The 27,649-nt window shown below is 41.7% G+C and overlaps 1 protein-coding gene across 10 annotated transcripts in view; it reads right to left on the bottom strand.

Annotated features, from left to right (window-relative positions):
- HIVEP1 (HIVEP zinc finger 1) overlaps nt 1–27,649 on the bottom strand; it is a 127,391-nt gene that overhangs the window by 47,570 nt on the left and 52,172 nt on the right. For 9 of the 10 annotated variants that reach the window (XR_012672489.1, XM_075142687.1, XM_075142696.1 and 6 more), the window contains one exon: nt 8,897–8,950. Coding sequence is in view for 8 of the 10 variants with exons in the window: in XM_075142687.1 (XP_074998788.1) it covers nt 8,897–8,950 (54 nt within the window). In the remaining 2 variants the exon portion in view is untranslated. Of the gene's footprint in view, nt 1–5,863; nt 5,968–8,896; nt 8,951–27,649 lie in introns of all 10 variants that reach the window. The other variant, XM_075142695.1, reaches the window with a different exon arrangement.

The following is a 27,649-nucleotide window of genomic DNA, read 5'->3' as shown; positions in this document are numbered from 1 at the left end:
TATAATCTTCCATTTGAAAAGCAGGGATCAAATGGAGCAATTTCCATACTGCCTGTAGCAACTGAAGAGAAATGAAGAGCAGCAAAGAGCTCAGACCTAACAACCATACTATTTAAAAACAGAGAAAGGAATAGGAGCTCTGGCAAAGCGAGTAGGAAAAGTCTTACTCAGCAGGTCTTTCTTTGAGAACTAAATGGCGCTGTGAACATGACAAAAGCAGGAGAAGTTGATTTGATGGAAATCTAGACACGAGGAATGTCCTAACCCTGGAGGCTCAGTCTGGCGTGCTAGAGGTGGGAAGGGTGATCTCCCCAGGATAGGTCTGCTTCAGCATCAGCGGGAGGTCCTCAATGCCAAGACCTCTGAGCTACCCAGAACTCTTTCATTTCCCCAGCCTCTTGTCCTCTTCCACTGATGTGCAGAGTCTCTCTTTTTTCCCTCTCAGATACACCCGTGCCCCTTTTTAGGAGATTCTTATGAGAGACTCCATCCAGGTCAGCCAGTAGTATATAACCACCGGAGAGTGGTACACTGTATCTAACTTTCCATCCATTTATACGTTACATTTTCCCTTCAGAAGGAGGCCAAAAGAAATTAACAACTAAAAGGAGCTAAAGGAGTATTTGGAAAGTATGAAAAAAACACTCATTACTCATATGCAAGGCAGACTACAAGGAAGCTAACAAGTGAAAAATCTTGCATTTCCACAACTGGCTTGCTCCCAGCTCACATCAGCTAAAATTAGCAACCTATTGCATTTACTACATGCGCGTAGGTATGCCTCTCGAATTAGCCAGTTCGTTAGCTCAGCATCCTCCCACCACAAAAATAAGCCTGTTTTGGCCTCAGATTTTAGAAACTTGCAAGAAATCCTTCTATTCATTAAAGCAGGGTCAAGCTCAAAATGTTACTGCGTCTGAAAACATAGCCACTGATTTAACAATGCACTGTACCACGATTTGGAATAGCCACTTTCCATTTACTATCAGGAAGATGCTTTTTCAACAATTGTTTTACAAAGTTAGTTTGTCCCTTTGAAAATGATATTTGCAGGTTGGAATCTCTTTTGCTGAACTGTCACTCAAAAAATTTGCTATACTTGTCAGAAAAAGTCAAAATACTATTATTACTTTAACATCCCATTAATGCTTTAACCAAGTTCTCATAATAGCTCCAAAGGATGAAATGTTCAATTTAAAACTGTAAATCTGTTTGTCTGCCTGTCAAAACAATACCAGTTCTTGCTGTGTCTAGCACCAACAGTGGATTTACTGAGCAGATTTCAGCTGCTAGTAGTCTAAACTAAATGTACTAACCAAAGAAAATTAAAATAGAAATAACAGATACGACATTGACTCACAACCCAGGAGGTTTACAGAAGCCAGAAAACTTCCCTGGTCCGTATTCTAACGTTGTTTCTCAGAGCAAAGAACATGTAAACATCTCCATTTTTACCAGTTTGCCCCCACTGGTAAAATGAGGACATTAAAATGTACTTAACTATTGAAGATGAAAGCAATGAAAAATGAGGTTAAATGATATCAGAGACTATTCCTGCTCCCACAGAAGTCAGGAGAGTTTTCTCACTGTCCTTCATGGGCACAAAACCCGGCACTGAATGTGCCTGAAGACAGAAAGAACATTTCAAGTCGTCATTGTTGTTACCAGCAGCATGCAATGTTCCCTCAATATGAAAACACCAGAGATTTTAAGAATAGATGGGACTTCATGAAAATGTGAGATCTTGCATGGCATGAGCTACAGACACGAATAGTTCCTGTATCAAGCCAATCACGGCTGTCTGAGCTGCTGTACATATTTTAGGAAGATAATTCAGTCTTGATTTAAAGCCTTATAGTTTGACATACACGGAACCATTTAAATAAATTACCTCTCAGACACACGTATTGACATATTTTAATGTAGATACAAACACTTTATGAAGTCAGACATCAAGAAAATGCACAACTGAATTGCATGAAATATCTGCTAGCTTGTGGTTTTGAACATTTGGAAAGCAAAAGGTAGGTAGCTCTGGTGTACGTCAACAGAAAAATAAAAAGGCAAGCTAATCCTCTCACCAGCATTAAGTAGCAAACAGGACACTACTGTAACTTGCAACTTTTGAAGATTATATACTTCCATTTAGAGCGGCTGTATTTCTAGCCCATATGGTTGCTGAAGATAAGGACGGAAAGATGAAAAGAATCAAATGAAACTTTGGATCTTGGTTACACGTCTGGCCCCAAAAGTAAGGCACAGTTTCCTACAAATACAAAATGGAAAGAAAATGTTTTGGACAAAGGATAGTATGTGGGTACCACAGCAGCAAAGAATCCAGAAAGCTCACACGTTTGCAAACCTACAGGGAAAATTGAGGGAAACATCTGCGGAGGATGAGGTTACTTTAAGTCGGTAAATCAAAATGCTCCAATAGTTTAGTACCACGTTTCCAGATTTTTGTTCGATCTCTCCCCTTCTCATTCAATTTCCTATTTCCCCTGAACATTGGGACGAAAAAATACAGTACTGACCACAGCTGAGGCCCTAGGGAGCAGGGTACCTCACCAGCACGCAGTGCACCCACCTGCTTTTTGGCAGGGAGAGGTGCAGTGGCAGGAAGCGGGATCGGGAGGGCCTGCGGGGAGGGGAGAGGAGGGAAGGGACCTGGCCACTCCTTTCAGGCCAGATGGTGGGCCGATGAGTGTCATCTGTAAGCTGGGATGTGGCAACATACAATGGGCATCAATCTTTAAGGTAAGACGTATGCAACGTTTTGTTTATCTAGAGAGAATGCTGGTGTATTTATAATAATGTATTTGAAACTCCCTCTATAATTTTGTCAATAACGTGCATTCATTTAACAAGAGGAATGATAAGGTAGGGAGGGTTTGGAAGGACTCAGAAGATACAAAATACGTCTACTATGAATCTGCAGCAGAACCTACGTTTTTGAACTCAAGTCTCATGCTTCCATTTATAATGACAAACTTCCTCACCTAAATCTGTTCAATTAACTAGAAAAACAATATTCCGGTTAAAAAAACAGCAGATGGGCAAACAAGGTAAAGGGCATTTAATTTCAGTTGCCTCTCCTCCATGCCAACACACTACTTTGAAGGGACTGCAAGTGTGGGAGGGGAACATATGTGCATGTGGATTGTGCATCTCGGAGAATATTTGCTGCTGGAACATAATCTCTCCTTTCTTTACTCTTTCTTTCCACAATAGCTCAAATGTACATTCACATGATGGGTGGTTCCACACAGTTGTATGTGGACGTGAGCCAGCGAATGGAGAGTCTCGGTCCTGCATGCAAACAGTGAGTATAGAGCCACTCCACCAAATGCCGTGTCAACCTTAAGGCTTCAGAGACAGATCAGCACCCGCTGAAAGCGCAGGCAGAAGCTTTAAGTAGCCCCATGAAAGAGGCTGGAAATAAAGGTATTTTTCAACAGCACCCCAGAAGCTGCTTGGACCTTGCTGGAATCCAGACCAGGGCTTTGAATGGTTCTGTCTTGGTGGTTTCTCAGCAAATACTGACAGAGCCTGCTGCCATTTAACCAACCACTGATGAAGTCAGACAAAACTCTTGGACCTGCCAACAATGTTTCTGTATCTAAGGAGGCAAATGAAGAGGGCACTATTAATATCGAAGCATAAGACTGTGGAAAGAGAACTGATCTGGGTGAAATTCTGATACTGTCTTAGGGAGAAACTTGTGGTACCTCTGGAAGGGAACTGTATCATCAAGATAGATCTGTCACAACAGCTTGGACTTCTGGAAGAGGTCAGAGCAACCTAGAAATCCACCTTCACAGACCAAGAAGTGAACAGCTATGCTGAGGATCTGAAACAGAGGATGCAGGAGAATACATAGCATAGTCTTCAAATTCCACGTGCAGCATCTCCAGCAGCAGGCAAGAAACTGAAAATGCTCTTTAAGGAATGTGAAAATGATGGAGTGAGAAAGTATAGCAACTTGGTTGATAGGCAAATGACAGACTCAAATAGGTGCTAAGGAGACCTTAACACAGTTTAAGGACTGACCTGATCCCTTCAGCTCAAGTGGGTACTGCAAAATGAGTACTCACTCTATCAGAATTGATAAACTGGAGGGGACCAACGTAACACACTGATCTGAAACTTAACTGACAGCTTATTCCTTTCTGTTATTTACGACATCGTCTTTTCTGGGGGTGAGACCAGGAGTGATGTAACAGGGAGAGCCACCGGAACATGGACCCTGGTCCATGCTATGAAGCGTAGACCTTGAAGGAAAGGTAGTGTACAACAGCTAAATCTTCCCATGCTTTCTCTGAGTAAAGTCAGCTGCAATTGTTGCGGCGGCAGGATAATACAAAGCCTCTGACCCCTAATAAGATGTTGAAAACAGGCTTCTCCTTGAAGCTAGACAGTGAGACACCTGCTAGTCCTGGGAAGAGATCAGGAGAGGAGACTGGCAGATGCCTGCGTGCCATTAGAGGGACTGGAAGTCTGAGTTCAGCATGGATTTGTTATATTGCACACAGGTTGCAGTGACAATCAGTAAACCGTCTAAAATTTTACGTATTGAAGAAATAGGTACAGACAGTCTACCCATCTGCCCCTATCCTGCATGTGCTGGTTTTGGCTGGGATAGAGTTAATTTTCTTCATAGTAGCTTGTATGGGGCTATGTTTTGGATTTGGGCTGAAAATAGTGTTGATAACACAGGGATGTTTTCATTGCTGCTGAGCAGTGCTTACACAGAGTCAAGGCCTTTCCTGCTCCTCACCCCACCCCACCAGCGAGTAGGCTGGGGGTGCACAAGAAGTTGGGAGGGGACACAGCCGGGACAGCTGACTCCAACTGACCAAAGGGATATTCCATACCATGTGACGTCATGCTCAGTATATAAAGCTGGGGGAAGAAGGAGGAAGGTGGGACGTTTGGAGTGATGGCGTTTGTCTTCCCAAGTAACCATTATGCATGATGGAGCCCTGCTTTCCTGGAGATGGCTGAACACCTGCCTGCTGATGGGAAGTAGTGAAGGAATTCCTTGTTTTGCTTTGCTTGTGTGCATGGCTTTTGCTTTACCTATTAAACAGTCTTCTTCTCAACCCATGAGTTTTCTTACTTTTAGCCTTCCGATTCTCTTCCCCATCCCACTGCGGGAGAGTGAGCGAGCAGCTGTGTGGGGCTTAGATGCCAGCTGAGGTTAAACCACAATACTGCAGAAAGTCAAAAACTTGAGTAGAAATTCAAACAAGAACAGCAGCTTATTCAGAGGGCTGAATTCATACCTGACAAGCAACTATGACAGTCTGCAAGTCTAAACTGCAATGAGGTGAGGAACACACGCGTGTCCCCGGACCATCCCAGACCACCTTCTACTCTCAGGACACAGCAATCGGCATGACTGAGAAGTAGAATGAGGAAATCCATCTTCCATCTGATCTAGCCATTTATCATTGATCCTTTTGGCTGCGACGTGGCAAGAAGCGGTTATCTGAAATAATGGAGCTGAGTCCAGAATAGTACTCCTAACAGCCAGGGAGACCCCAGGATCGGTGGGCAATGCAGAGTATACATTAGGCCACGAGATGGTTCTTTTGGGGATCTGCCATCCACTTTATGGCAAATCTTGGTATTGCTGGACTTTATCACCAACTTTAGTTCCCTGAACAGTTTCAGAAGCTGAGATAGAGATTTAGGTGGCAGTCTTGGCATCGCTGGTGCCAAGTATGGAGATAACCAAGTTAGTTCCACTAGTCCTAAAGAATGCAATGACAGTGTTGGTGGAGCTGCTGTACCTAGGACCCAGACTGCTGTGATAGGCAGAGAACTGCTGCAACAGATAAAGAAGAAAACAAATGCTTACAGCGCTTCATATTGGCCTTCAGTGGCTGAACTGGTTCTGGGGATGACCAAATCAGAAGCCTCTGTGGTAATCACAAGGATCTGAGAGGACTTGACTTTACCAGTCTGGAAGGGAGAAGACAGAGAGACTTTCTTGGGATGGCTTTCTTAGGAGGATGGCCAGCAGCAGATCAAAGACAAAGCAGTCAGATTCCGCTGACTGCCTTCCAGCCCATGATACCCACTGGGTCCCACATCAGAAAAAGCTTTCACTGCTTTCTCAAGGAGAAATTTTCTGTAGTTCAAGCTCACCATCCCCTCCAGGATTTAAAGAACATCACGTGGAACACTCTCTGGGAACAAGACCTTCTCTGTCACACTAAGGAAACCCTGTACCCGTGTCAGAAGATGAAATTCAACCCCAAAGCAGGGGTACACCCAGGGTGTAAAACAGCCTTGGGAAATATCATCAAAGCTGAAGAGAAGCACAGCTTCTCCTACCAAAAATTCATAGCAGCAATTGGGCAGTTGAGAGAAAATGAAATGACACAAGAATTATCCACCTCACATACTGACTGAGCAGGAAGGTGAGCATGGCCCCTAATGAACATGTTTCTGGTCTCAAGTGGCAGGCCATGTGAATATCCATAATCTGAATGTATTTGTGAACTACCACTCCAAAAATAAAAAAGTAGGTCTTCCAGTTGCAACTTTATACTAAATAACCAAAGTCCGCAAACTTGAAAACTCGTCTGCTCATTTACTGTTTCCTCTGTGCTTAATGGACACCTATTCCAATTTGCACTTAATTGGATTACTACAGCTAATGGCAAAATGAGGTGTTAAATATGTATCTTTTTGTAGTCAATTAAATTTAACTTAAATCCCATTCATGTATAAAGTTATGACTGATCAGTGCACAATGCTCGTCAGCAGAAACCCAGCATGATTAAACTTATGAAAAATTCCTCCCTGCAAATATGCTGTGCCACTGACAGCTCCACTACTGACAGAGCAGTAGTTAACTTATGATAAATTCCACAAAATTACATTCCCTATTAATTTCAGATAGGAAATAAACAAATCTAAAGTGATCTAGATGAACTGAAAGACAAAATAAATTAACAAAGAGGAAAAATATATAACCATCCTTCACATGAATCTGTATACACTGGCTTGTGATTTAAAATAACTTATGTCAATATGTGCACATTTTTGTTTACTTGTTTAGCTCAAAACATGTATTTCCTCTTTTTCAGACTCTAAAGCTTCAAATAATTTCATTTACTTCATATTACCAAGAAATCTATCTATTCAGACATTTAAGAAACTAAAAAAAAAATGGCAGAGAACATTTTTTATTTGAAAAGAGTAGCCTTATCATCTCAGTTATTTCTCTACCAATTTTCTATGTAAAAATTTATTTTTCAATTGCTAGCCGTATGAATTTAGATTAGGAGTCAAAAATTAAGCAATGATCTCTCTGACTTCTGAGATGCTGAAAGCTGAGTGCTACCATCATGTAAAACTTTGCAACCCCATCCTTTTCAGAGTACATCGTTAAGTTTACACTAGAGAAGTTGTCTTCCTTTGTGCAAAGGTGTTACTGGCCCACATGTGAGAACAAACGCCTGAAAGCAGAGGTTAGCTCATCTTTAATTTGAACATGTCCACCACAAAAAATAATCCAATATTACTTCTGCAAGACCAACAGCAACAAGAGCAGACAGCAGTACTTCACACACCAAGTTTTTTACGTTTGGATGACAATACCATTTACCTATGATCCACAAAACAAAAATACATCCAAACTATTTAGTAGAAGGTCGAGTTTGTTGAAAAGTCTTTGTAAATGTTTGAAGGACTGCTATTACCATCTAGCCACTTATTTTTTTTCTCTTCCGCCTTTTACAAATACATAGAGCAACATCACAGTCCTGGTGCCCATACGAGACAGTTTGTATCAAACCTTCCCTTGAAAAACTAAACCAGTCAGGAGTTTGCAGAAAAGATAGCTGAGCGGGACATGGGACAAGGCTCATAAAATCACAAAGGCAATGGATAAGGTGAATGTAGAACTATTTAACAGCATCTCTCTACCTCCCACATTTGTTCCTCCCTGTATCACCTAAATCCCTCCCTTTTGCCACCTTTGGTTCCTCCTCTTAGGCATCCCATAATAAGTCCTGTGCAATCTCCAACAGCTCTTCCCCTGCATCCCCCAACACGTCCCACACCCACAGCTAGCAATGCCCTTAGTCAAAAAAGCAACCCAGAGAGCTGCTCCTGATGGCTCACAGTGATGGGTTTCATGCCTGGATGCTGAGGCTCTGCTGGGACAGCCCTGGGAGGGGACCAGACAGGGTCTTCCTTCCTCTGGGTCCTTAATATGGGTTTCCACCTGCCCCTGTGCTCCTCTGGGCTTGTGGACACGGACCTTTCATGGCTCTCCCACAATGGGCCCGGGAGTAGCCCATCAAGGTATTGTTTGGGCTCCCCCCACCAGTGTCCCTCTGCGGGTGTGCAGATGAGCTTTATCACAGAACCCAACAGGTACCGCTGCCGTCAGCCAGCCTTGAAAAGCAATGACTTTCCACCAGCTTTCTAAGCTCTAACACACAGATTGAATCTGTCACAGGTCATCTGTTTCTTAAAATAACCTGTGATGATCAATCCCCCTTCAGCATCTGTTAGAAATCGTCACATATTGCTTGTCATAAACCAAATATGGTTATTAATGATTAGGTAAATCATATAATGAACCAAACGGTTAGCACAGGCTGTAGTCAGTAACTTGTGCACATCCCTAACGCTACAGCTTCAGCAGTCTCATCAAGGTCAACACAGCTACTCAAGTGGTTAAAACAAAGCATTTGCGTCTCAGCAAAATTAGGGCGTTACAGATCACAGCCCCTGATCTGCAGATAGACATGCCCAGGGCCTCATCCAGCACCCAGCCCAGTGGAGTCTTTTCTCTGATGCAGGAAGGCTTTGGATCAGCCTCTAGAATCGCAACGTGTTTTCTTCTATTTCATTTTTCGGGTTTGTTTATTACCTCTCTGTTGGTCTTCTGTTCCATTAAGTTGTTTTTGTGCTTCTTCAATTTTGTCTGCAAGAAAGAGAAGTCATTATTAAAATACATATATAAAAAAAGCAAGATTTTAGAAAGTCATTTACTGAAATCTTTCTTGAGCTATCTGTTTATATTTAGGAGTGATACCATTCACACGTAAATATGCAGTACATTATGAGTAATACGGCCATATAAAATTTTATCATGTTTTACCAGCAAGGCTATTGACATGTTAAATTATATGGAACTGTAGAAAGAAAGAAAAGCATTGGCATTGGATCTGCAGTCAACAACTAATCCCGTCGTAGTTTTGTACCATCTATAATAATTTATGCAGTCAGGGGACTCTTCGGAATACGTATTATGGTGCATTACAGAGTATTTTAATACGTTTTTGAAAAATGCTGTTAGAACAAGACAATACGGCATTAAACACAGCGATACAAAGAGCAAAGAGGATTTGCTACATGAAGCAACAGAGCCAATACTGTCACATGGGAGTAGCGGGGGGGAGCAGTAGCCCCGTGCTTATTCCTCTGTGAAACTACCCGAAATTCATACACGTGCAGCAGGAGCAAAAAGAGGCCTCAAGTCTTTACTCTTGCCCTGTTCTTTGCAGATCGCCTGCTGCTCCCAAACACATCGGTGTCGGGAAGGGAATTGTGTTTCTGCCGCTGTTGCACAGAAGATCCCACGGGAAGGGGGGACCTTGTTCTGCACGCGTGTGTGTTTGCATGTGCAGAGCAAGAAACAAGAAAAGGGGCAACTGGAATGAATAAAAACTTGAGACCAATTTCTTTTTGGTAGCAAACACTCCTCTGAGTGGCTTCAGGGTAAGAGGTTGTGTTGATAAGAAGCAGCGGCACTGGGAGAGGCTGAGCTCCACATTGAACTATGGCCTGACCAACCAAAATCTCAGCTTGGAAAGCAGCTTTCAGATATAACTGATCATTTTCCAAAATACCTGTGAAAGCTTTTTTCTTCTTCTTCTTTTTTTTTTTTTTTTTTTTTGCTTGGGAGGGGAGCAATTTTTATAAAATTAAATTGAAAGAATAGAACATAACTGGATTCACCCTAAACCTCTCCGACTCTACTGGTACAACTCAGGAAATAATCAGACTTCTTGGCTGCCATACGTAGAATGAGGAGGACAGCTCTGCAAAGTCCTCACCTCTTTCTTCACAAGCGTGGAGGCTGTTACGCGGTCTGGCTTTTACTCACCATTCCTATACAACCTAAGGTTTCTAGAAAATGGTCCTTTCTTCAAGAGACTTCTAAATCAGTGGGTTTAAATGACTTCTCTAATATTTATGAGCCGAACCACTCATTTGTTGGAACCATTTGTTCACAGAAATTGTTTTCCAATTATTTTCTTAGTATAACCAAAAAACTATAATGGAAACAAACCCTTCTCACAGGTTTTAAGACTGAGTTTTGATCAGCTCACTCCAGTTCTGCATTTCTGCCTTTCAAAACTAGTACCAGATTCCCTTCCTCACTAAAGCTCAATCACTTCTCTCCTGTATGTTGTCCCAGAGAATGCACCAAAACATCTCAAAAGGATGCTAACCGGCCAGACTCCCAGAGCCAGAGCGAATGAAGCTGCTGATGAGAAAGACTACCACCACAATTCTAAAAGCCAAACCTCTTCCTTCTTCCTCTGAGGTTAGCAAGACATACGTACACATTTAGAGCAAAGTTTTATACACAGTCTCTTTTGTACTGACTGACTGGCTGCTGAAGACAAACACAAGCAACTCAAAGAAAACAACCCTTCGCTAGCTCTTTACCAACCCACTGACACGGGCTTACTTTGAACAATGAAGACTTGATATTTAACATCTTCCTGGATTTCAGCTACAGCTGAAATACTGTATGTATCTATATGTTTTTGTATAGAAAGGGCTGTAAATAACAACTTCTAATAAAAGTAAGAGGAAACATAACAAAGCGTCTTTTATATACATGTGCCACTAATGCAGAATTAGAGAAAAATGTATCTAACAATCTTATACTGTCTTCCCCCAGGTAATTGCTTTACAGAAAGGTGATGGAATAAGCAACTTGCAAAGCTGCATGACAGCTGATGAAATACATGAACGCATAGGTAAAAAATAAACATCAACAAATTAACCCTGTAAATGGAGCTCTAAGATTTACCAAAAAGCAACAAGCAATCAAAACCATAGATTGGCTATCAAACTCATTTCCCCTCTGCTTAGAGATATATCTAACGCACAAGATACGGTGTTTCTCTCTTGAGAGAATGTAAAAGATTTGTCACCAACATTTATACTTAAGTACACAGACAACTGCAGTTTCATTATTAAAAGAATTATCTGCATATTTCACATAAATGCTACAATAAATGTATGCATTTAAATCTACGATCATCCTATTAAAAAAAAGTACTTAAGTATTTTGGAAGCATGCTACATTAGGTTGCCAGAAAGATTAAATGCTTTCATCTCCTTAGCTGAATGCTCTCTTTTTTTTTTTTCCCCTCACAAAAAAAAAAAAAAAGAATTCCTATCAGAAATTCCCAACCACTTCTTTGTCAGACTGTAATCCCAAACAAAGAAACACAGATAACAGAAATAATAACTAGGTAAACATATGCTTGGTGCACAGCCAGAAAGTCTCCTGCACTTCCTGCATCTCCTGAAATGTTTCCCCAATGAATTATATTTGTTGCACATACGTCTTCCTACCTATGGAGGTATCTCTGTGCAGAACACTTTCAAGCATTGTGAACACCAAAAAAATTCAATGTTGGTTCTGGAAATCAAGACACTGATTTTGACCGTAAATGAGGCAGCGTATTAACACGGGTCTGCCTGCTAAACATCTCATTGAGGACTACATCCTTCTAACGACCCGTATCAGACAGCTACCTGCTCTTCTTATTGCACCAAGGCATGTTTAACACCGTTGAACAAAATTGGTGGCGGCTGCTTCCCAGCCTGCCGTGTTTGACAACTACAGATCCTACATGGGCGACTACTTTAACAAACCGCTGCGTTTCAGGCTGGAAGGAAGAACTGGGTGATCCCGAACCGCCGCGGAGCAGGCGGGAAGAGCAGGCTCTGAACCACTCACCCCAGTGACACCGAAACGCAGCCTCCCTGGTTCTTCTGACAACTCCCACGTACACCAACAATAACTTGCTAAATAACATCAAATTTGTATTATCCAGTCATCTCCTTTGTCTCATTAAATTAGCCGTATGTGAAACATTTCAAGGCAAATTATTTCAGATAATGTACCATATTCTTTCACAATTATATCATAGATTCTCTAACGGTACACACCTTTGAAACTCTTTATAAGCAAAAATACATTACACAAAAACCATCTGCAAAACCCAGGAGGAACTGAAAACTGCGAAGTCCACTGTTAACTGCAAATAATACTATCCGATCCAACACTCACTTGATTTAGTATTATTTCAGATTTAAACCTGTGATATTGAAGATACTGTCTAATCTGAAATTCTACGATGGAAACATTTCATTATCACTGGAATATTACTTACTTTTACTACGATAAGAGAAAATAATTTAACTAATAGAAATTTCTAATACATGGCAGGCACATCACCCTCTTTATTTCCCATAAAATGACAGAATAGTATATATCTTGACCACTGGTTTGTTGTAAGACCTATCCTAACATCCCCAACCTTCAGCAGACAGCCTTCTAGAGTAGCACGTATCTAAAAGCAAATGATGATGGTGAGAGACACACTCTCATTTAAGATGGGACACTTCTCACTAAGTGCTTACTAGAAGGGGAAAAGCTGAGCAACAATAAAAGAGGAAATCTTCACATGTGCCGCTGTATAGAGAGGAGACTCCATATGATAGCAGCGTCACAAGCCACGGAGCCAGCTCTTGGTTATCCCAGGCAGGTGCGTACCACAAAAAAGCAAAGCATAGGTAACATCATACAATAGTTGTATATAGAGAGAGTTACACGCTCACACGCACATATATATGTGCACGTGTGTAAAATAAAATGAAACAACAGCCATGGGTGCAATGGCTTTTCTTACTCCAGTATTGTCCAACAATCACGTTATTGTCCAACACAGCTCTCCCAGCAGGTATCTGCTGCGTGGAAATATCATCAAATTCCTTGGGGTTTTAAATATATAATGTAACCATGCTTTTTAGGAACACGAGGAAGGAGGCTGGCACATGAAAATATGCTTCTTGCTTTACACACCTCATGCTGTGATAGATCATTAAATGGATACCAACAGTCTGAGTTAAATACAGTGGTGCTGTGGTGGGTTTCCAAATGAAAAAATAAACCAAGATTTTTCACCAGTTTTACATTCTCTATTTTTGATCTTCACTGAGAGATATAACCTCACAGATTTTAATTACACCACAAATAAATTGTAAAGTTTATAAATATCTTTACTTTTTTTTTTTTAAAGACATCAGCATATCAACATATACAAACTTGAACATGTTTATGTTTATTAGAAATGCATCAGGAATTTTCAAGAAAAACTTTAAATGCCTTATTTTTATGGTCAGTTAAGGAAGAAAAATAAAGGCTTAGGAATTTCAGCAAGGAAAGCAGAAGTACAGAAAAGTGTGAGGTTTGCAAAATATGAAACCAGTAACTTCTGACAGCAATTCAAGCTAGAGCAAAAGAAATCTTTCATTTCTGGATTTGTTTGTGGGTTTTATTTTGTTTTTTAAAAGCACATAAGAAAACTCCTCTCTTTTTTGCTCACAAAAGAGTCCCCATGCCAGCGTAACGAGAAGGCTCTATCCTGCAGAAGAAGTCACCCCTTGTCCTGCTGAACAAGTCAACCGGTACAGTGACAACACAGGAATGGAGAAGCAGTCGCTGAGGAGGACTACTTCTAAGCCATCAGAAAAGCTTACATGGGGGTGGTGGGTGGGAAAAGTTCATTAAGCTTAAACAAAATGCCCAAACACAAATATTTTTCATTGTACGTATTTGCAGGTGTCTATAAAGAAAGCTTTTGTTTTTTTTTTGCTTCTTGATGAAGACTCAAAACTTCTGCTCTAAAACAAAACAAAAAAAAGGGTTCTGTTTCTATTTTTTTTAATCTCACATACCCTGTCTCTCTATGGATAAATGGAAAATTAGCAGATTTACACCATACTGGACATTAAGAGCAGGTTACATTATCACAGCTTTAAAACAGAAAAATTTATATCTGCCTGAAAGGCTATGTTTTTATATTCAAATATTTAACCAAACAGCTGGAAGGAAAGTGTCAGCATTTTTTTCCCCCTTCAGTGAAAGGCAGGAACTCCTCTCAGGCCTTACGCCTGAGTCATCCTAAAAATACCTCCAGCAAAACAGCTTCAGATGGCAACAGTTTTTCTTCTTGCTTTCTCAAAAAACTCACTCTCTCTTACCTTACTGCATCAGAAGACATTTGAAAAGTCATTTTAAAAATCACTTTGCATGTTTTTTCAATGGACACTAAGATAGATATCACTTCAATTATTTTTTCTTGCATTGATCATCTAGATTACTAGCAGAGAAGAGCCTGTGGTGACACAATATTCTTCAGCTGAAATGCATTAATGCCATCAGTCTATATGCATTGGGCAGTATTACTGGAAACAGCATCATATGTGCGTTTTCTTTTTTTGAGGGTGGAGGCACAGCTTGAGAAAACCACTGATGAAAGTCCAAAACACTGCATTTTCCATCGCCACTTCACTTCAGAGAGCAAGTGAAACGAGGCTGAGACCCTGTGTGGAAATCTCCATCTCTGGCTATTGAAACCCACCAGGCTAACGCACCAGAAACAACGCGCTTTGCATTTCACTGGATGAGAAGTGTTTCTGAAAGCATCAGAAGACCACCACGTATAAATAAACAAACAAAAACCCAAACAAATAATAAACGCCCTGAGCACTAGATCGGTGGTGCAAACCAGCACGGTGTATGAAGAAGAGCTCAGATTTGACACGGAGGGACCTGAGCCCAACCCCACGTCCCACTGGAACCATTTCACACCTCCCCGAGAGCGAAGCCTCATGCTTCAAGCACCCGTGCCCCCACAGCGCAGGCAGCGGTGGGGCGGCCGGAGGGGGCCGCGCGAAGCTGATGCACCAGGCGAAGCTGATGCAAGCTTGGAGCGCTTCCCCGGGTGGCAGGTTCCCTGGGCACCTGAGGCAGCGTCTAATCCCAAGGCGCCCTGCTTGCAGCAGAGGGTACCCGCCAGGGGCTGGGGAGGATGCAGAAGCGCCCGCGCCCCACTGTGAGGGGGCTGCGATGCTTGGCTTTTCCCTTTCGCTAGGAGGAGGAAAGGTTCTTTACAACCCGCTAACACAAGGACGCTGTAGTTCTAATGCTTTTCGGTTAACTGAGATGAATCCCAAGACTTCCCTTAACCAGCTAATTAAAAAAAGGAGGGGGGGGGGGGAAGAGGCAAGAGTCTTGTCTGTACAAGGAGCCCATTAGGTTAATTGAGAGCGCGGCGCAGCTGGTGGCGCAGTCGGCGGGAGCTGCTTCTTGCCCGTCCTGGGGAGGAGCGGAGGCTCGGCAGGCCCCTGCACGCAGGCTTCCCCGCGCGGCGGGAGAGGCTCCAAACCCAAAACCCAAGTGGCAGAGCCAGGGGAGCCGGTGCCGATGCACCCCAGGCTGGCAGCGGGAAGGAGGGTCGGCAGCACCGGCCCTCGCTGCAGCCAGGAGGTGCAGGGGCTGGCAGACCCGGCCACCCGAGGACAACGTTGGTGGCCCAGAGCTCCCACCGCTGCCTTCCCGCCGCAAAATGAACACCTACAGAGCTGGCAAACAGCGGCAAAAAGACGTTTCATGAAACCCGTAGGATGAGGCACTCTTCTCACTCAAATTTAAACTTACTTTTAATTAGAAACCAGGCTTCTGTCCCCATATGTTTCCCTTTTCTAATTTAATGAGGAACGCTCGAGATTAAAAGGAAGAGATCAGATGAGGCAAAAACAGTCCCTACGTCCTTCTCTTCAATTTTACCGTGTGGGAACTTGACACCTTTTGGCATACGGTTTGTTTCGTGGTTTCTCCTTTCCAGTCTGGGGCTTAAAGAATCACAGCACCACGGCTTAGTGGGTTGCCAAACACTCAGCCTGGTAGCACGGATGTCCCCAGCCTATCACAAATGCAAGGTAAAACAGATTAAACCTCAGTTTGTCAGATGCTACAGGGTTTGAAGATTGCTCGTACAGCTGTAAGGGGCGGGGGGGAACCTCCTAAAAATTATGAAATGTTAATTCAAAATTCTTAGCAACTAGTAGGACGATGCAGGAGCAGTTGTCATTTTAAAAACTATCAACTACTTTTTAAAACATCTTAAATGAGATTTAAAACATCTTAAAATGTTCTACTAGTCATTAGAACCTTGACTAATGACCTGTTTGATCAGTTTTTCAGGAAAATTTTATGCATTTTCATTTTAATGTCAACTTTGAATGTTCATCATACTCCCTGCCATATATAATTATTTGCATTTAAAAATGAAAACCCCATGACAGATATTTTACATAACCCCGTTGAAAATAGAAGATAAAAATCCTCCTACTATTCTTCTTCATTTTAAGAAAAAAAGAGGCTTGCACATTTGAAAATAAAATCTGTAATCTGCAGATTGAATTAGTATCAGCAATGAACAGCTATACTGTATATACAATAAAACAGTCAATGGAGAGGCTGTATATAAATTAAATATATAATAGCTTTATCCTTGCCATCACATGTATTACTTAAGCATGGCAAGGGCTCCTGATGAGGCTGACAAGGTGTATGCGCATAAATTACATAAGCACTTTGCATATGAACCCGAACTCAGTCCCTGTGTCATCAATTTACGATTGGGGTGCTTTCAACGTTTTTCTTGTTTACCTGATTTGAATTTTTATTATGAGGCTTTTAAACTCATTAAAAACTGAGCACAGGAGGGGGTAGCAGGGGGGAAGAGGATTTTTGGATGGCTGTCGCCTCACAGAGGGATATAGCAAACAGCGAGGCACCTGTGGGGACAGGCACAGTAGCTGCCAAGCACAAAAATTCAGAAGCGCAGGTGAAGTGTCTTCAGCAATATCTTCTGCCTGGCACCGTTTCCCCCTGAGTAAGCCACCGTGCAAGGGTGGCACTTCCCACGGCTAGTCCCTTTTCCACCTGCCCCACAAAGCCAGGCTAGATCCTATGTGTTCTTCTGAGAGCCACCAGCTGTGCCACCAGAGAGAATTCATTTATACATTCTCTCCCTCCTGTACCAAAGCACAAACACAGGTACTGATTGCAGTTCCATTTGCATAGCTCCTAATCAGCCATCTAGCACAATAATTACACCATTGCTATGCTGATGCTAGAGCATTGTCCTGCCCCACTGCCAAATTCTAGCTGTGTACCTAGAACAGGGTGATTACTATCACTAAAATCTGCTTAATAATTATTTCACAGCCTCTAGGGCATTCGCTGTTCAAGGCTTAATTTCGGCTTTCTGGGTTTTCTTCTACACCTAACCCGGTATCGGGGTTAACAGTTGAAACAAAATATTAAGGACACGAGTCGCTCTAGTTCACCACCTTCTCCAAGCTGCTGCTACAGGCACCTTCACACCTTCTGCACTGAGACAGGTTCCCTCCCCCTGGTAGGTTTACTGACGTCCCCAAACTGGAAAAAAGTGTGGTTTTCATTTATTCATGTTTTTTTTAAAGCCTGACACAGAAATTAAATAAATGCTGGTGAAATACCTGCAAGCATTTAAAAAAAAAACCAAAACAAAAAAACCCCCACAACTTTTCCACTCACCCCAAACACATGTAAAAATAACAACGTGTGGGGCCCAAAAGATTCCTTTAATTTCTGTATTTGCTCAAATACAGATCCTATACCAAAGCAGCAAACAGTCGAGCCAGCCACTCCCCAGCCAAACAGGGGAAAAACTTTCCATCCATCTTTCCGGTACTCCAAAAGCACTCGTCCTCGACTGCAAGGCTGCTGAGGGAGGGCTTGCCCAACACAGAAAGGCACAAAACTGGTTCAACAGGTAGCACAACATCAAGAGCTGGTGTTTCATCACCTGAGACAACAGCGCAGAGGCTTTCTGCAAGTTCTCCGAGGGGTCAAACTGCTCTGCAATTTCTTCTTCTATTTCTGGAGTTCCTCAAACGCTACTGAGTTTACAAGGCAGAAATCATGTGAGTAGATACATTCAGCACTGAGGAACCTGTAGCACCTACAACTCTGTTTAAACACAGATTAATTTTCTTAAGCTTAGCATATACCTTAAAAATTATCTCTTTACTGAGATCCTAAAATCTTGATAGAAATGGTTTAAATGATTAGATCTTTAGTAAGACTTTAGATATTGAAGTTCTTATAATTACCTGATATTAAGATGGACAATAAGTAGCACAGCTGGCTAAGAAAAAAAAATTTTTTTGATGACACTAACAAAAACCGAAGCAAAGCAAAAGCCTACAAGTCAAGCCAAAAGTCCAGCCCAACGTCTTGCCTCCAGCAGCAGCCAAGAGCAGAAGTGGAGGGAAAAGCAGAAGAGGACATGCGGTAAGTCCCAGACTCTAAAACCACGCAGCTCTGAAGCAAGCTCCAGAAGCTGTATTTGAACCTCACGGGTCCCACAGATTATTCCTACATTAGTTTCTCCAAGTGTGCTTTGAATCGTGTGAGCCTTTCACTTCTCTCTTCTTCAAACTGCACGGCCTCATCGACTTAGTCATTCCTTATACAAAAGCTGCTCAACAGACTTACGACCTCTGCTGCTTTTGCAGTACTCTCTTATCCTCTTTGGAGGTGGAAATGAAGAAGGGAAAGAGAATTAGGAAGAAGACGTCAGAATCGATCCCACTGTTCAAGATGAAGGCACAGCACAAATGCTACTGTGTCAGATATGTTTTTCTCTACTACTGCCATAAACATTCCTAATGTTTTATTTGCTTTTTGACAGCTAGTGAGTATACAGTTGACTTCTCCACACAAATATATGACCCCCGGATCTCATGCCTGAGTGTTAACAAGCAACTCAATTTAAATGAAAGGTTAGAATATTTTTGCTGTGGACATCACTTTGCATTTATCCGCACTGAATTTCATTTGCCATTTTATAATATGGTTGCACAGCAACCTAATGTCATTTTGAAATCCTTTGCATTTTCATTTGCATCTTCATCTTCACCTCCATCAAATCAGCCACACTGCCACTTCACTATGCTTGCTCTTTCCCAGATCACTCAAAAGAACGGGAATCGACAGAGGCACGTTTTTATTAACTGTAAAATGGCAGGCAGTGTTTGTCCGCTAAGGAGTGGGTATCGACTGCAAAATGTGTAAATATCAGCCTCTCAATAAATTTACAGACAAGAGATTTTTCTTCTGGGGTGTATCGAGGGAATTCACTCGGTACTCTGTCTTTCTTCTTTAAAACCCTGTCCTTACTTCCAACCTGTCTTTAAAACCCAGCCTCACCAAACACCATCGTCCCCTCACCACGGAGCTCAAAGAACGTGCCTCTGGGTCATCACTTCCAGCCACCCTGCCCACTCCTTCCTCACCAGCTCCTGCCAACGCTGGAGCATCTTCATGTATCATCCTTATAACCGGACTGGCTCGAACACACAGCTTAGGACTTCTTCCAGACCAATGGTCAGCTGCCATTTATGCTATTCGGTAAATCCACTTTGAACAGGGCTGCAAAGTCACACTCACCTTCAAATTCAAAATCCTTCTTTAGTATAACTAAACATGAAATGCAACGTTAAAGCTTTTCATTAATTTAACTAAGGTATCTCATTTTTTGCTTGCTTGTTTTTCCAAGAACTTAATAGTCTTAATGTTACGAGCCAAAGCGTGTGAATACAGTCCAACACATGAACAGTCATAACGGCATCAGTGGGTCTTAGTGCTAAAAACCCAAAAACCTAAAAATCCACAATTAACTTGTTATGCTAAACCTTGCTCTGTGGACTTTGCAAGTTTATTTTTCCGTAGTAATCTTCTATTTTTGCCCTGATTTTTTTATATGCTGAATGAAATGTTACCATCTGCAGCTTGAAAGTGAAAAACAACAACAGAAATTGGACTGACAAGAAGAAAAACGCCTTTGAAAAACTAGTTAATAGAAGCTGATGTAGGACTAGGTGTACCTGAAACACAAAACTTCAGCAAAGTTATGATATTTTCTTCTTAACAGTGTGCTCCAGCCATGAACTGGGGCTTAGCCACTCTAAGAAGCTTGCAAACAAAACAGCCCTAAGCAGTTCATGTTCTCTTCTCAGGCCGAACACAAACTGGGGGTGGAAAATATACGTATTAAGCCAATACCTCACTTCAGTGATTTATTTTACTTTTCCCCTCTACCTGTTCCCATCCTCCCTCAAGACCCTCCCTCGAGACAAAATAACCCACTGAGCACTTGGGTGTTCTCCAGTCCATGTGCCATTCCTGTCAAAGACGGTGGGAACAAGGATAAACCACCTCTCCAGAAACTGCATGCGCCCTACGCAGGGTTAGGCCAACCCTAAACAAAGCGAGGAAGTTGTGCACTGATTACCCTAAATCATCCAAATTTGCCGGACGGTTCTCAAACGTCCTCTCAAACGTACGACTTTGGGAAGGAGGGGGCCATTCAGCAGGCATGCTGAGAGGAAATGGGGCACGTAAGGGAGATGTTCTGTACCGAAAGGAAATAAAAATAGATCATATATTCACCAATATATTCCCAGCAAATTGGGATGAGCTGAAACTACAAACAATGCTGCAGCTTTGTTATTTTACTACTTTTAAAAACTATTAGAAAGGAGCTACCATTAATTGAAGTAGAAACGGTAAGCTGACCTTGCAGAGCACCCCACAGCACACAGCAACGGGTCCTACACCATAACCCTCCCGCGCTGTAAAAACCTAGGTGTCCCACTATTTTGGTTGCTTATTCAGGGGCTGAATGGCAGATAAGCCTTATAAGACAAGGCTGTACAGAACAACTGCTTTTTTTTTCCCCCCCAGGGAAAGGGGATGGAGGAGAGGAAAACATCCTGGGGGCCAGATTCAGCCCATATCCTGCCAGCTAGTCACCTCCCATGTAAACAAGTATCCATTTCTTCAGGAAAAATAGAGGACTTGAAGTCTTCTATCACAGGGGGCCAAGTGACAAACGTCCAAGTTATTATGAAGGGATTATTTTCGGGTCACAACCACACACCAGCCTGCTAAGTATGTGCTCAGCTTTAAGCACCTACCTGGTTACCCTGCAAACCGCACGAGCCACTTTCAAGCTCCCCTGCTCCTTTTCCCCACGTCCCGTACAATGAAGATTTCCGCTTGGAGCAGGGCTGTGCTGGTCCCAAGGCACTTGTTAAAACCTGTCTCCAGCGCAGCCAGCTCGCATCTTGTCTCCCTCCTCCTCCGTGCCTGCTCTGGCTGGCCCCGGGAGCCGAGGCTGGCCCCGGGGGACACCGCTGCTGCTGGCTCCCTGCTCCCGGTCCCACCTGCAGGCACCCTGACCCATCCCAGCTCACCTGTAAAGGACAGCACTGCCCTGTCCCGGACCGCTGCAAAAAGTCAAAATTGCTCAGATCATACAGTCCGGCAAAAGGGAGCAGAGATGAAGAACCCAGCACGATTTATGAGCACCACCGATGAACAAAAATGTGTTGCAATAGACCCCAGAAGGCCTTTTGTGGGGCTGAATTTATAGAGAACTGGAATAAAACAGTGAAATCTTTAATGACTCCTCCAAAGTAGAGTCCTGACCAAAATTTGTTTCTTTTTCTTTCTTTGTGGGGGTTGTTGTTAAAATATTTGCTATGCGCCCTGGATGGTAATCAGCATCACATCTAAAGAAAGAAATTGAAATGCTCTTTCTCTCTCTCCCCCTCAAAGAAATTTAATTCTCCCCAAGAAATAAAAGAAAGTAGGCTGAAATATCTTACTGGCATTCCTTTTTTGATTATCTCTAAGATACCCGTGGACAACAAATAAGCTCTTGAAAAAAAATATCCTGGAATGTTGACACTGCAAATTTAGTTCATTAATTTTTATACAAAAAACCAATTATTACAAGAAGCTGAGGAGGTTTTGTTTAGTAAAAATATGATAGTATTCAAATAGTTAAATGTATAATTAACATGGTAAACAATGTTTTGAAAAATGAAGCAAAAATTATATAGATCCACTCACATTCACCTCATCCCACCAGAAGTACACTTCCTATTGCCGTGGAACAGCAAACTATTATGATTTCTTTAAAAAACACCAAGTAAAATCTAAACCAAACCCAAAACCTAGCCCTCTTCCCCCTTTTTCTAGGTTCACTGGTGAAATTTTCTTTCTCTACTTGCAAGCTTAGGAAGATGATTAACGAGCTGCTTCTTGTACACCTACAAAATGATGGCATTCTGCAATCTGAACATCACCCGGGTGTTTTTTCCTTTTTTATTTAGAATTCACGCTCAATTTTGCATCGTCTGATTGAAGATGAGGGGGTGGTGAGGAACGTGTGGGAGAAAGCCACAGCAAGCTGCTGCACACACCATCCCGTCCTGCATTTGGAAGTGAACAATTAAGCCTGGAGGGAGCTTGCTTCAATAGTGATGTGCCGAAGTGAGCATCCAGGGACTTCAAGTCCTCAAATAGATTTTTTTTTTTTGGCCTTTAACAAAAAGATTTTACACAAATCAACCCCGTGCCCAACAGAGTAAAAAGACTTGCATCCAACTTTATTAACTCATTTACAGTAAGATTTTTTTGTTTGTTTGTTTTGTTGGAACAATGACTTCTGGAAAATATGGTGAGTGGGAGAAGAAACTATTAGAATGTGCTACTTGACTAAAACAATGAAAATGCAAACCCAGTATAATGTCCTGGAACTGCTTTTTTGTTTTAACATGCCTGTTTGGACATTTTCTTGGTAGCACTAAAATTAATAACTTAAGAATCAGCCCCAAATTTCCAAAACTACTGAGATTTTAAATGGCATTTTCCCCATATATACCCTAATCTGTTTATTTCAGTTTGAAATATGCCTTACCTATTTACAGAAGTATTCTTCTCAATTTTTTTTCAACAGCTCAGCTAAAATAAATTTCTGCTCAAAGTTTCCACATTTCCAGCCAGAGAAAGGGTAACTGAGACAAAAATTGTACATGGTTAAAAGGGAGAAAAATAACATCGGAAACTTTGCACGCACAAAGAAGGGAAGGAGGGGAGAAGGAGGCCAACGGGACAACCTCTCTCGCTCTGTAGTTTCTCTTCTCTGAGGAGGTTCACACCAGCTAGTAGACCACCGAGTCTCCCTGACCTAGGCACCTGGGGCTGTGTTGAAGGAAAAGGCTCCGCCAACTTCTCACTAAAGCTTATGAGAGCCCTACTAAATACCACGAATGTTCCACTCAAACTTAATATACACGGAGGGGGCATTACATGAGGGAAGTGAAAAGATGTTGGGGGGAGAGGAAAAACCAGTCCACAGCTATCAATCTGATACTTTCTCCTGATGGCATCCTGCGATGGAAGACAGAGATGCACCACTTTTCACCGACGCACCCAGCTGAGCCAGGCCCCCAGCGATGTACCAGGGCACCTGCCCGGGGAGCGGGAAGGCAGCCGGGCAGATCCCACGGTAGACACCTTCGGTCTCTGCAGTTTGGGTGCTCTTTCCTTGGACTTTCTTGACAGATCATTAGTGGTCACCTGCCAAGGAGCAAGTGCTGCTTCCCTAATACTTATTCTTCTCCAAATACTTACTCTTCTCCCTAATGCTTGTATCTTCTCCAAATTCACCTTGTTCATTGTTATAAACCATCATGCAAAACTGCTGGAATGACTAGATTTTTCCAGCACAGAAAAACCAGGTGCAAGACTGGACTCGGTGCTCCTCAACCTCTCTCAGGTCTCTACTCTTGACAACCCCTCCTATGCCAAGAATCACGTCAGCAAGATCTTCCTGCTCCCCTCCGCTGCCACCAGATTCACCTGGTGCTACTATTTAAGGCTGTGAGTGGTAGGACAAGGTGGGCATCCACCACCCAAGTGCAGATATCTGGTATTCCCCACGTGAACTGCAGTAGGTCAAAGGCTTCAGATGCCTCCAACTTGGGGAAGACCTCAGGTTGTGCACAGAGCTCAGACAGCATTTTTCTCTCTTTCTTTGTGGTTCTCAAAAATAGAGGTAAATATTTTGCTCCACATTGAAATGGGTGAGGAAGAAGGAAAGGAGACAGGAGAACAAAAGCAGGATAAAAGGTGGTGGTGGGGGGGAGGGGAAAGAAAATGATGAAGTAAAATACAAAGCCAATAAACAGTGTCTATGCTGCAGAAATGATGCACTGAAATTATTTTCTTCTCCTTTTTTTTTTCCTCACTCTGAGAAGATGATAGATCAGTTCATACTTTGAGGGCTCTACACAAAGAGTAGAGAAATAGCAGCAAGTAGGAAAATACTAAACACATGATTTCCCATTTCTTTTCCCTTGTAAATAAACATTGTACAATATTTTTATTGGTGACTAAATTTAATTAAAATATATACTCATACAGCAGATGACCTCATGCTTTCATATCTTTGGCAGTCTTTCTGTCCAGTTTCTCGTTTTATGTAGTTACAATACGTAATTATAAACCAAATAACCTCAGGTTAATCCTGAGGCAGGATTAACCAATTTTTTTATAAATAGTCAGGTATTTGGCTTTTGACTTCATAATTTAGAATAAATTTTAAGCATATAATACTTTAAAAAAATCAAACCAAAACAAAACCCCAAAGCCACCCCACCCCAAAAGCCAACAACACCCCTCCATTCATATTAATCTTATGGCTTGGGTATTTAAATATCTTAGCTCTCATTTGTTTTATCCCATTTAGTAATTACTTGCAATTGTATTAAACTGTGACAGTTTTATTTTTAAGAACTTCCAGAAATTAAGTTTTATTCAAATTGAATACTCAACAAGTATTCATTAACAACTCAAGCCAGGGTTCAGTAACTGAATCTGACCTTAATTACCAATTATCAACTGGATAAAATTTATGCATTCACACTCCTAATAGATAATTCTGAAGATTTTGGTGGCTGCAATTTCATTACCTCACATGCGACAGTAAACAAAAGATTTGGAAATTGTTACTCCAAATTTAGCACAAAAGCAGAGACAAACCCAACGGTGCTCATTAAAAACCCTTGTAAAATTGGGATTGAAATATGGAAAAACAGATACCATTTTTAAATTATTATCAGGATTTAGTTCTGAGCATGCAAATAGTTTAAGTTCCTGGCTTAATTCACAGTTTAACCACAGTCTATCATATGACATCTTAGGAGTCACCTCCTCACAGGACAGCTAGAGCAATGCAACCCAACCAGTACATTAGCAGCCTAAATTGCAGACTATGGAAAAGTGTTTTTACCTGGAAGGCTGCGTTACAAGCAGCATGCTAAAGCAAAAAGCCATGATCAAAGCACTGAAATACAGAAAGAAATAAATAGGTCGAATCCCTGTATCTGTTTAAACTACTCATGCATTCAGTTTATGACCTGTTGGTGTGCGGCACTGAGGAACTGACCTGCAGGTCTCGATGATTCTCTGAAAATAACCACAGACTGCACAAGGTTCATTCCGGGGCACTTTGCTGATTTATTTTTTTAATTCTTTGTGGGAGGGGGTGGAATTTGCAGATAAAATGTTGGGTTGCTTTAGGAAAAATATACACAATAATAATACAACTAATTCAGAAACAGAAGTTGTTCAAAGGGCAATAAAATACTTAGGAGCCTGTAGAAGATTCCATATGCAAAGAGTCTAAAAGATTACAGCAGTTTCATTTACAGAGAGGTGGAAAATATTTGACATAATGCAGGTATGTAAAATAATAAATGTTATAGGGAAGGTCAAGCTGAGCACTACTGGAAAAAAAGACCAAACTGAAACCATAACTCTTACTTCTAATATCAAGATGTAGGTCTTAGGAGCTGAACTTTTCACTGGTTCTGTTTTACCAATTTATCTCAGCTCTCATTTCCTCCCTGCTTTCAGGCAGATATTTAAAATATATGTGTTTGAGATTTAGCTTTCCCACTGCAAATGAATTCATTGATCAATTCTGTTTGAAAACATTACAGAGAAACCCTTTTAAACACAATGAGATATTAGCTCTTGGGCTTTTGCCATGAAACGCTGAAGCTGTGTACTGGGGATTCTCAGCACTCGCATTATTAAGAAGAACACACCCTGCTAAGGGTGAACAGATAACGTTCTCGATGGAGATCAAATGTGATTTTTAGAACACCACCCAGCAACTAATATCACTGCATGAAAGGTTAAAAAAAACCCACAAAACAAAACACCGTGGTCCACAACCGGTTCTTGCAAAATTGCCCACTGAACCACTTGTTATTCTCCCTCTGAAGCACTTTGCAGGGGCTGCTTCGAGACAGGATACCGATGATTCACTCTGCATTTGTTTTAAAGAAATGAGGAAAGAGTTAAAAATAATTCTGGTTGCTTTAGAAACTGACATCCTTTGTTTTGGTTGAGATGAAATACCATTACAGGCATGCAATACCCTTTAAACTTGCCACTATTCCAACAATAACTAAAGCGGTTCTAAGAAACTACCACCCAAAAAGAGATCACCACAGATTTACAAGAAGTTTGCTGTTGCAAAGTTGGAGTATACTCACGATATTACCAAAAAAGCTCAGCTGAGTCTAGTTCGGAGTGACCTGACTGTAACCACCAAAACATGACAGTAACTCGCTGCCCACCGACTCCAGCAAAACACAGCAATCAAAATAGCAATACGGGTTTTTCTATTTTGAACAGCAACTTGAAGCTAACCGTATTTTCAGCAAATGCAATACTCAACCCAAATCATTAAGGTGACATTTCTAACACAAAAACATTAAAATACTGCTAAAATTTAATGATAAAGCCAAAACCATGTGGTTTTAACATGCATTTTAGCTTTAACATGCTTTAGCAATTTCACTCAAATTGCAACCTTTTAGACCACTGAACTCAGACTCTCTTCTCTGCTGATGCAGACACTTCTGCCCTAGTCACGAGCACACCTGACCACTGACCCTTCAATATTTCTTCTAAACGACTCAGACTTTTAAACTTGTAAGCTGTTTGCTTTGAAGTTGGCACCACTCCATCTAAAAACACCTTAATTATTAGAATTCAAGCACGGAAAGGGATTTTTGTTTTGCAATATTCTAGCTTCCACAAACCGCTTCTCAAGCCCATCCATGCTGAGCAGTCTCCCACCCACTCCCTGCTACCTGCCCTGAGTCCCGGCAGCCGCCGAGGGCTTGCAAGAACACAAACCTCCTGTTTTGACATCCGTCCCTGCCCAAACGAACCTCAAAGGACCACTTTGAACCAACCCAGCAATAACTTTTAAAGCAATATATTGGAATATACGGATGTTCCAGTAATAGCCACCTATATATAGTATACGATGCTACATGTGAAAATATATATGACCTGACTTGTAACTCTCTTGATCTGAGTCTACCTTAACATTTTGGAGATTGTTCTGACTCAAACTAAAATTAAAAACATTGATAGGCAAAACGAAGCTCAATAGTTTGCAAACTCAACTGCCATCTCTCCCTCTACATATGTGTATGAATGTACACATTTTTAAGGATGCATAATTAACTGTAAGAAAATAGTTCTCAGAAACCAGAAAGCTAAAGTATTTATATCAAAAGCTGAATCCTTCTCACTCTA

This window comes from Calonectris borealis, chromosome 2, assembly GCF_964195595.1.
Source record: "Calonectris borealis chromosome 2, bCalBor7.hap1.2, whole genome shotgun sequence".
NCBI classification, from domain to species: Eukaryota; Metazoa; Chordata; class Aves; order Procellariiformes; family Procellariidae; genus Calonectris; species Calonectris borealis.
This window is presented reverse-complemented; position numbering and strand designations above follow the sequence as displayed.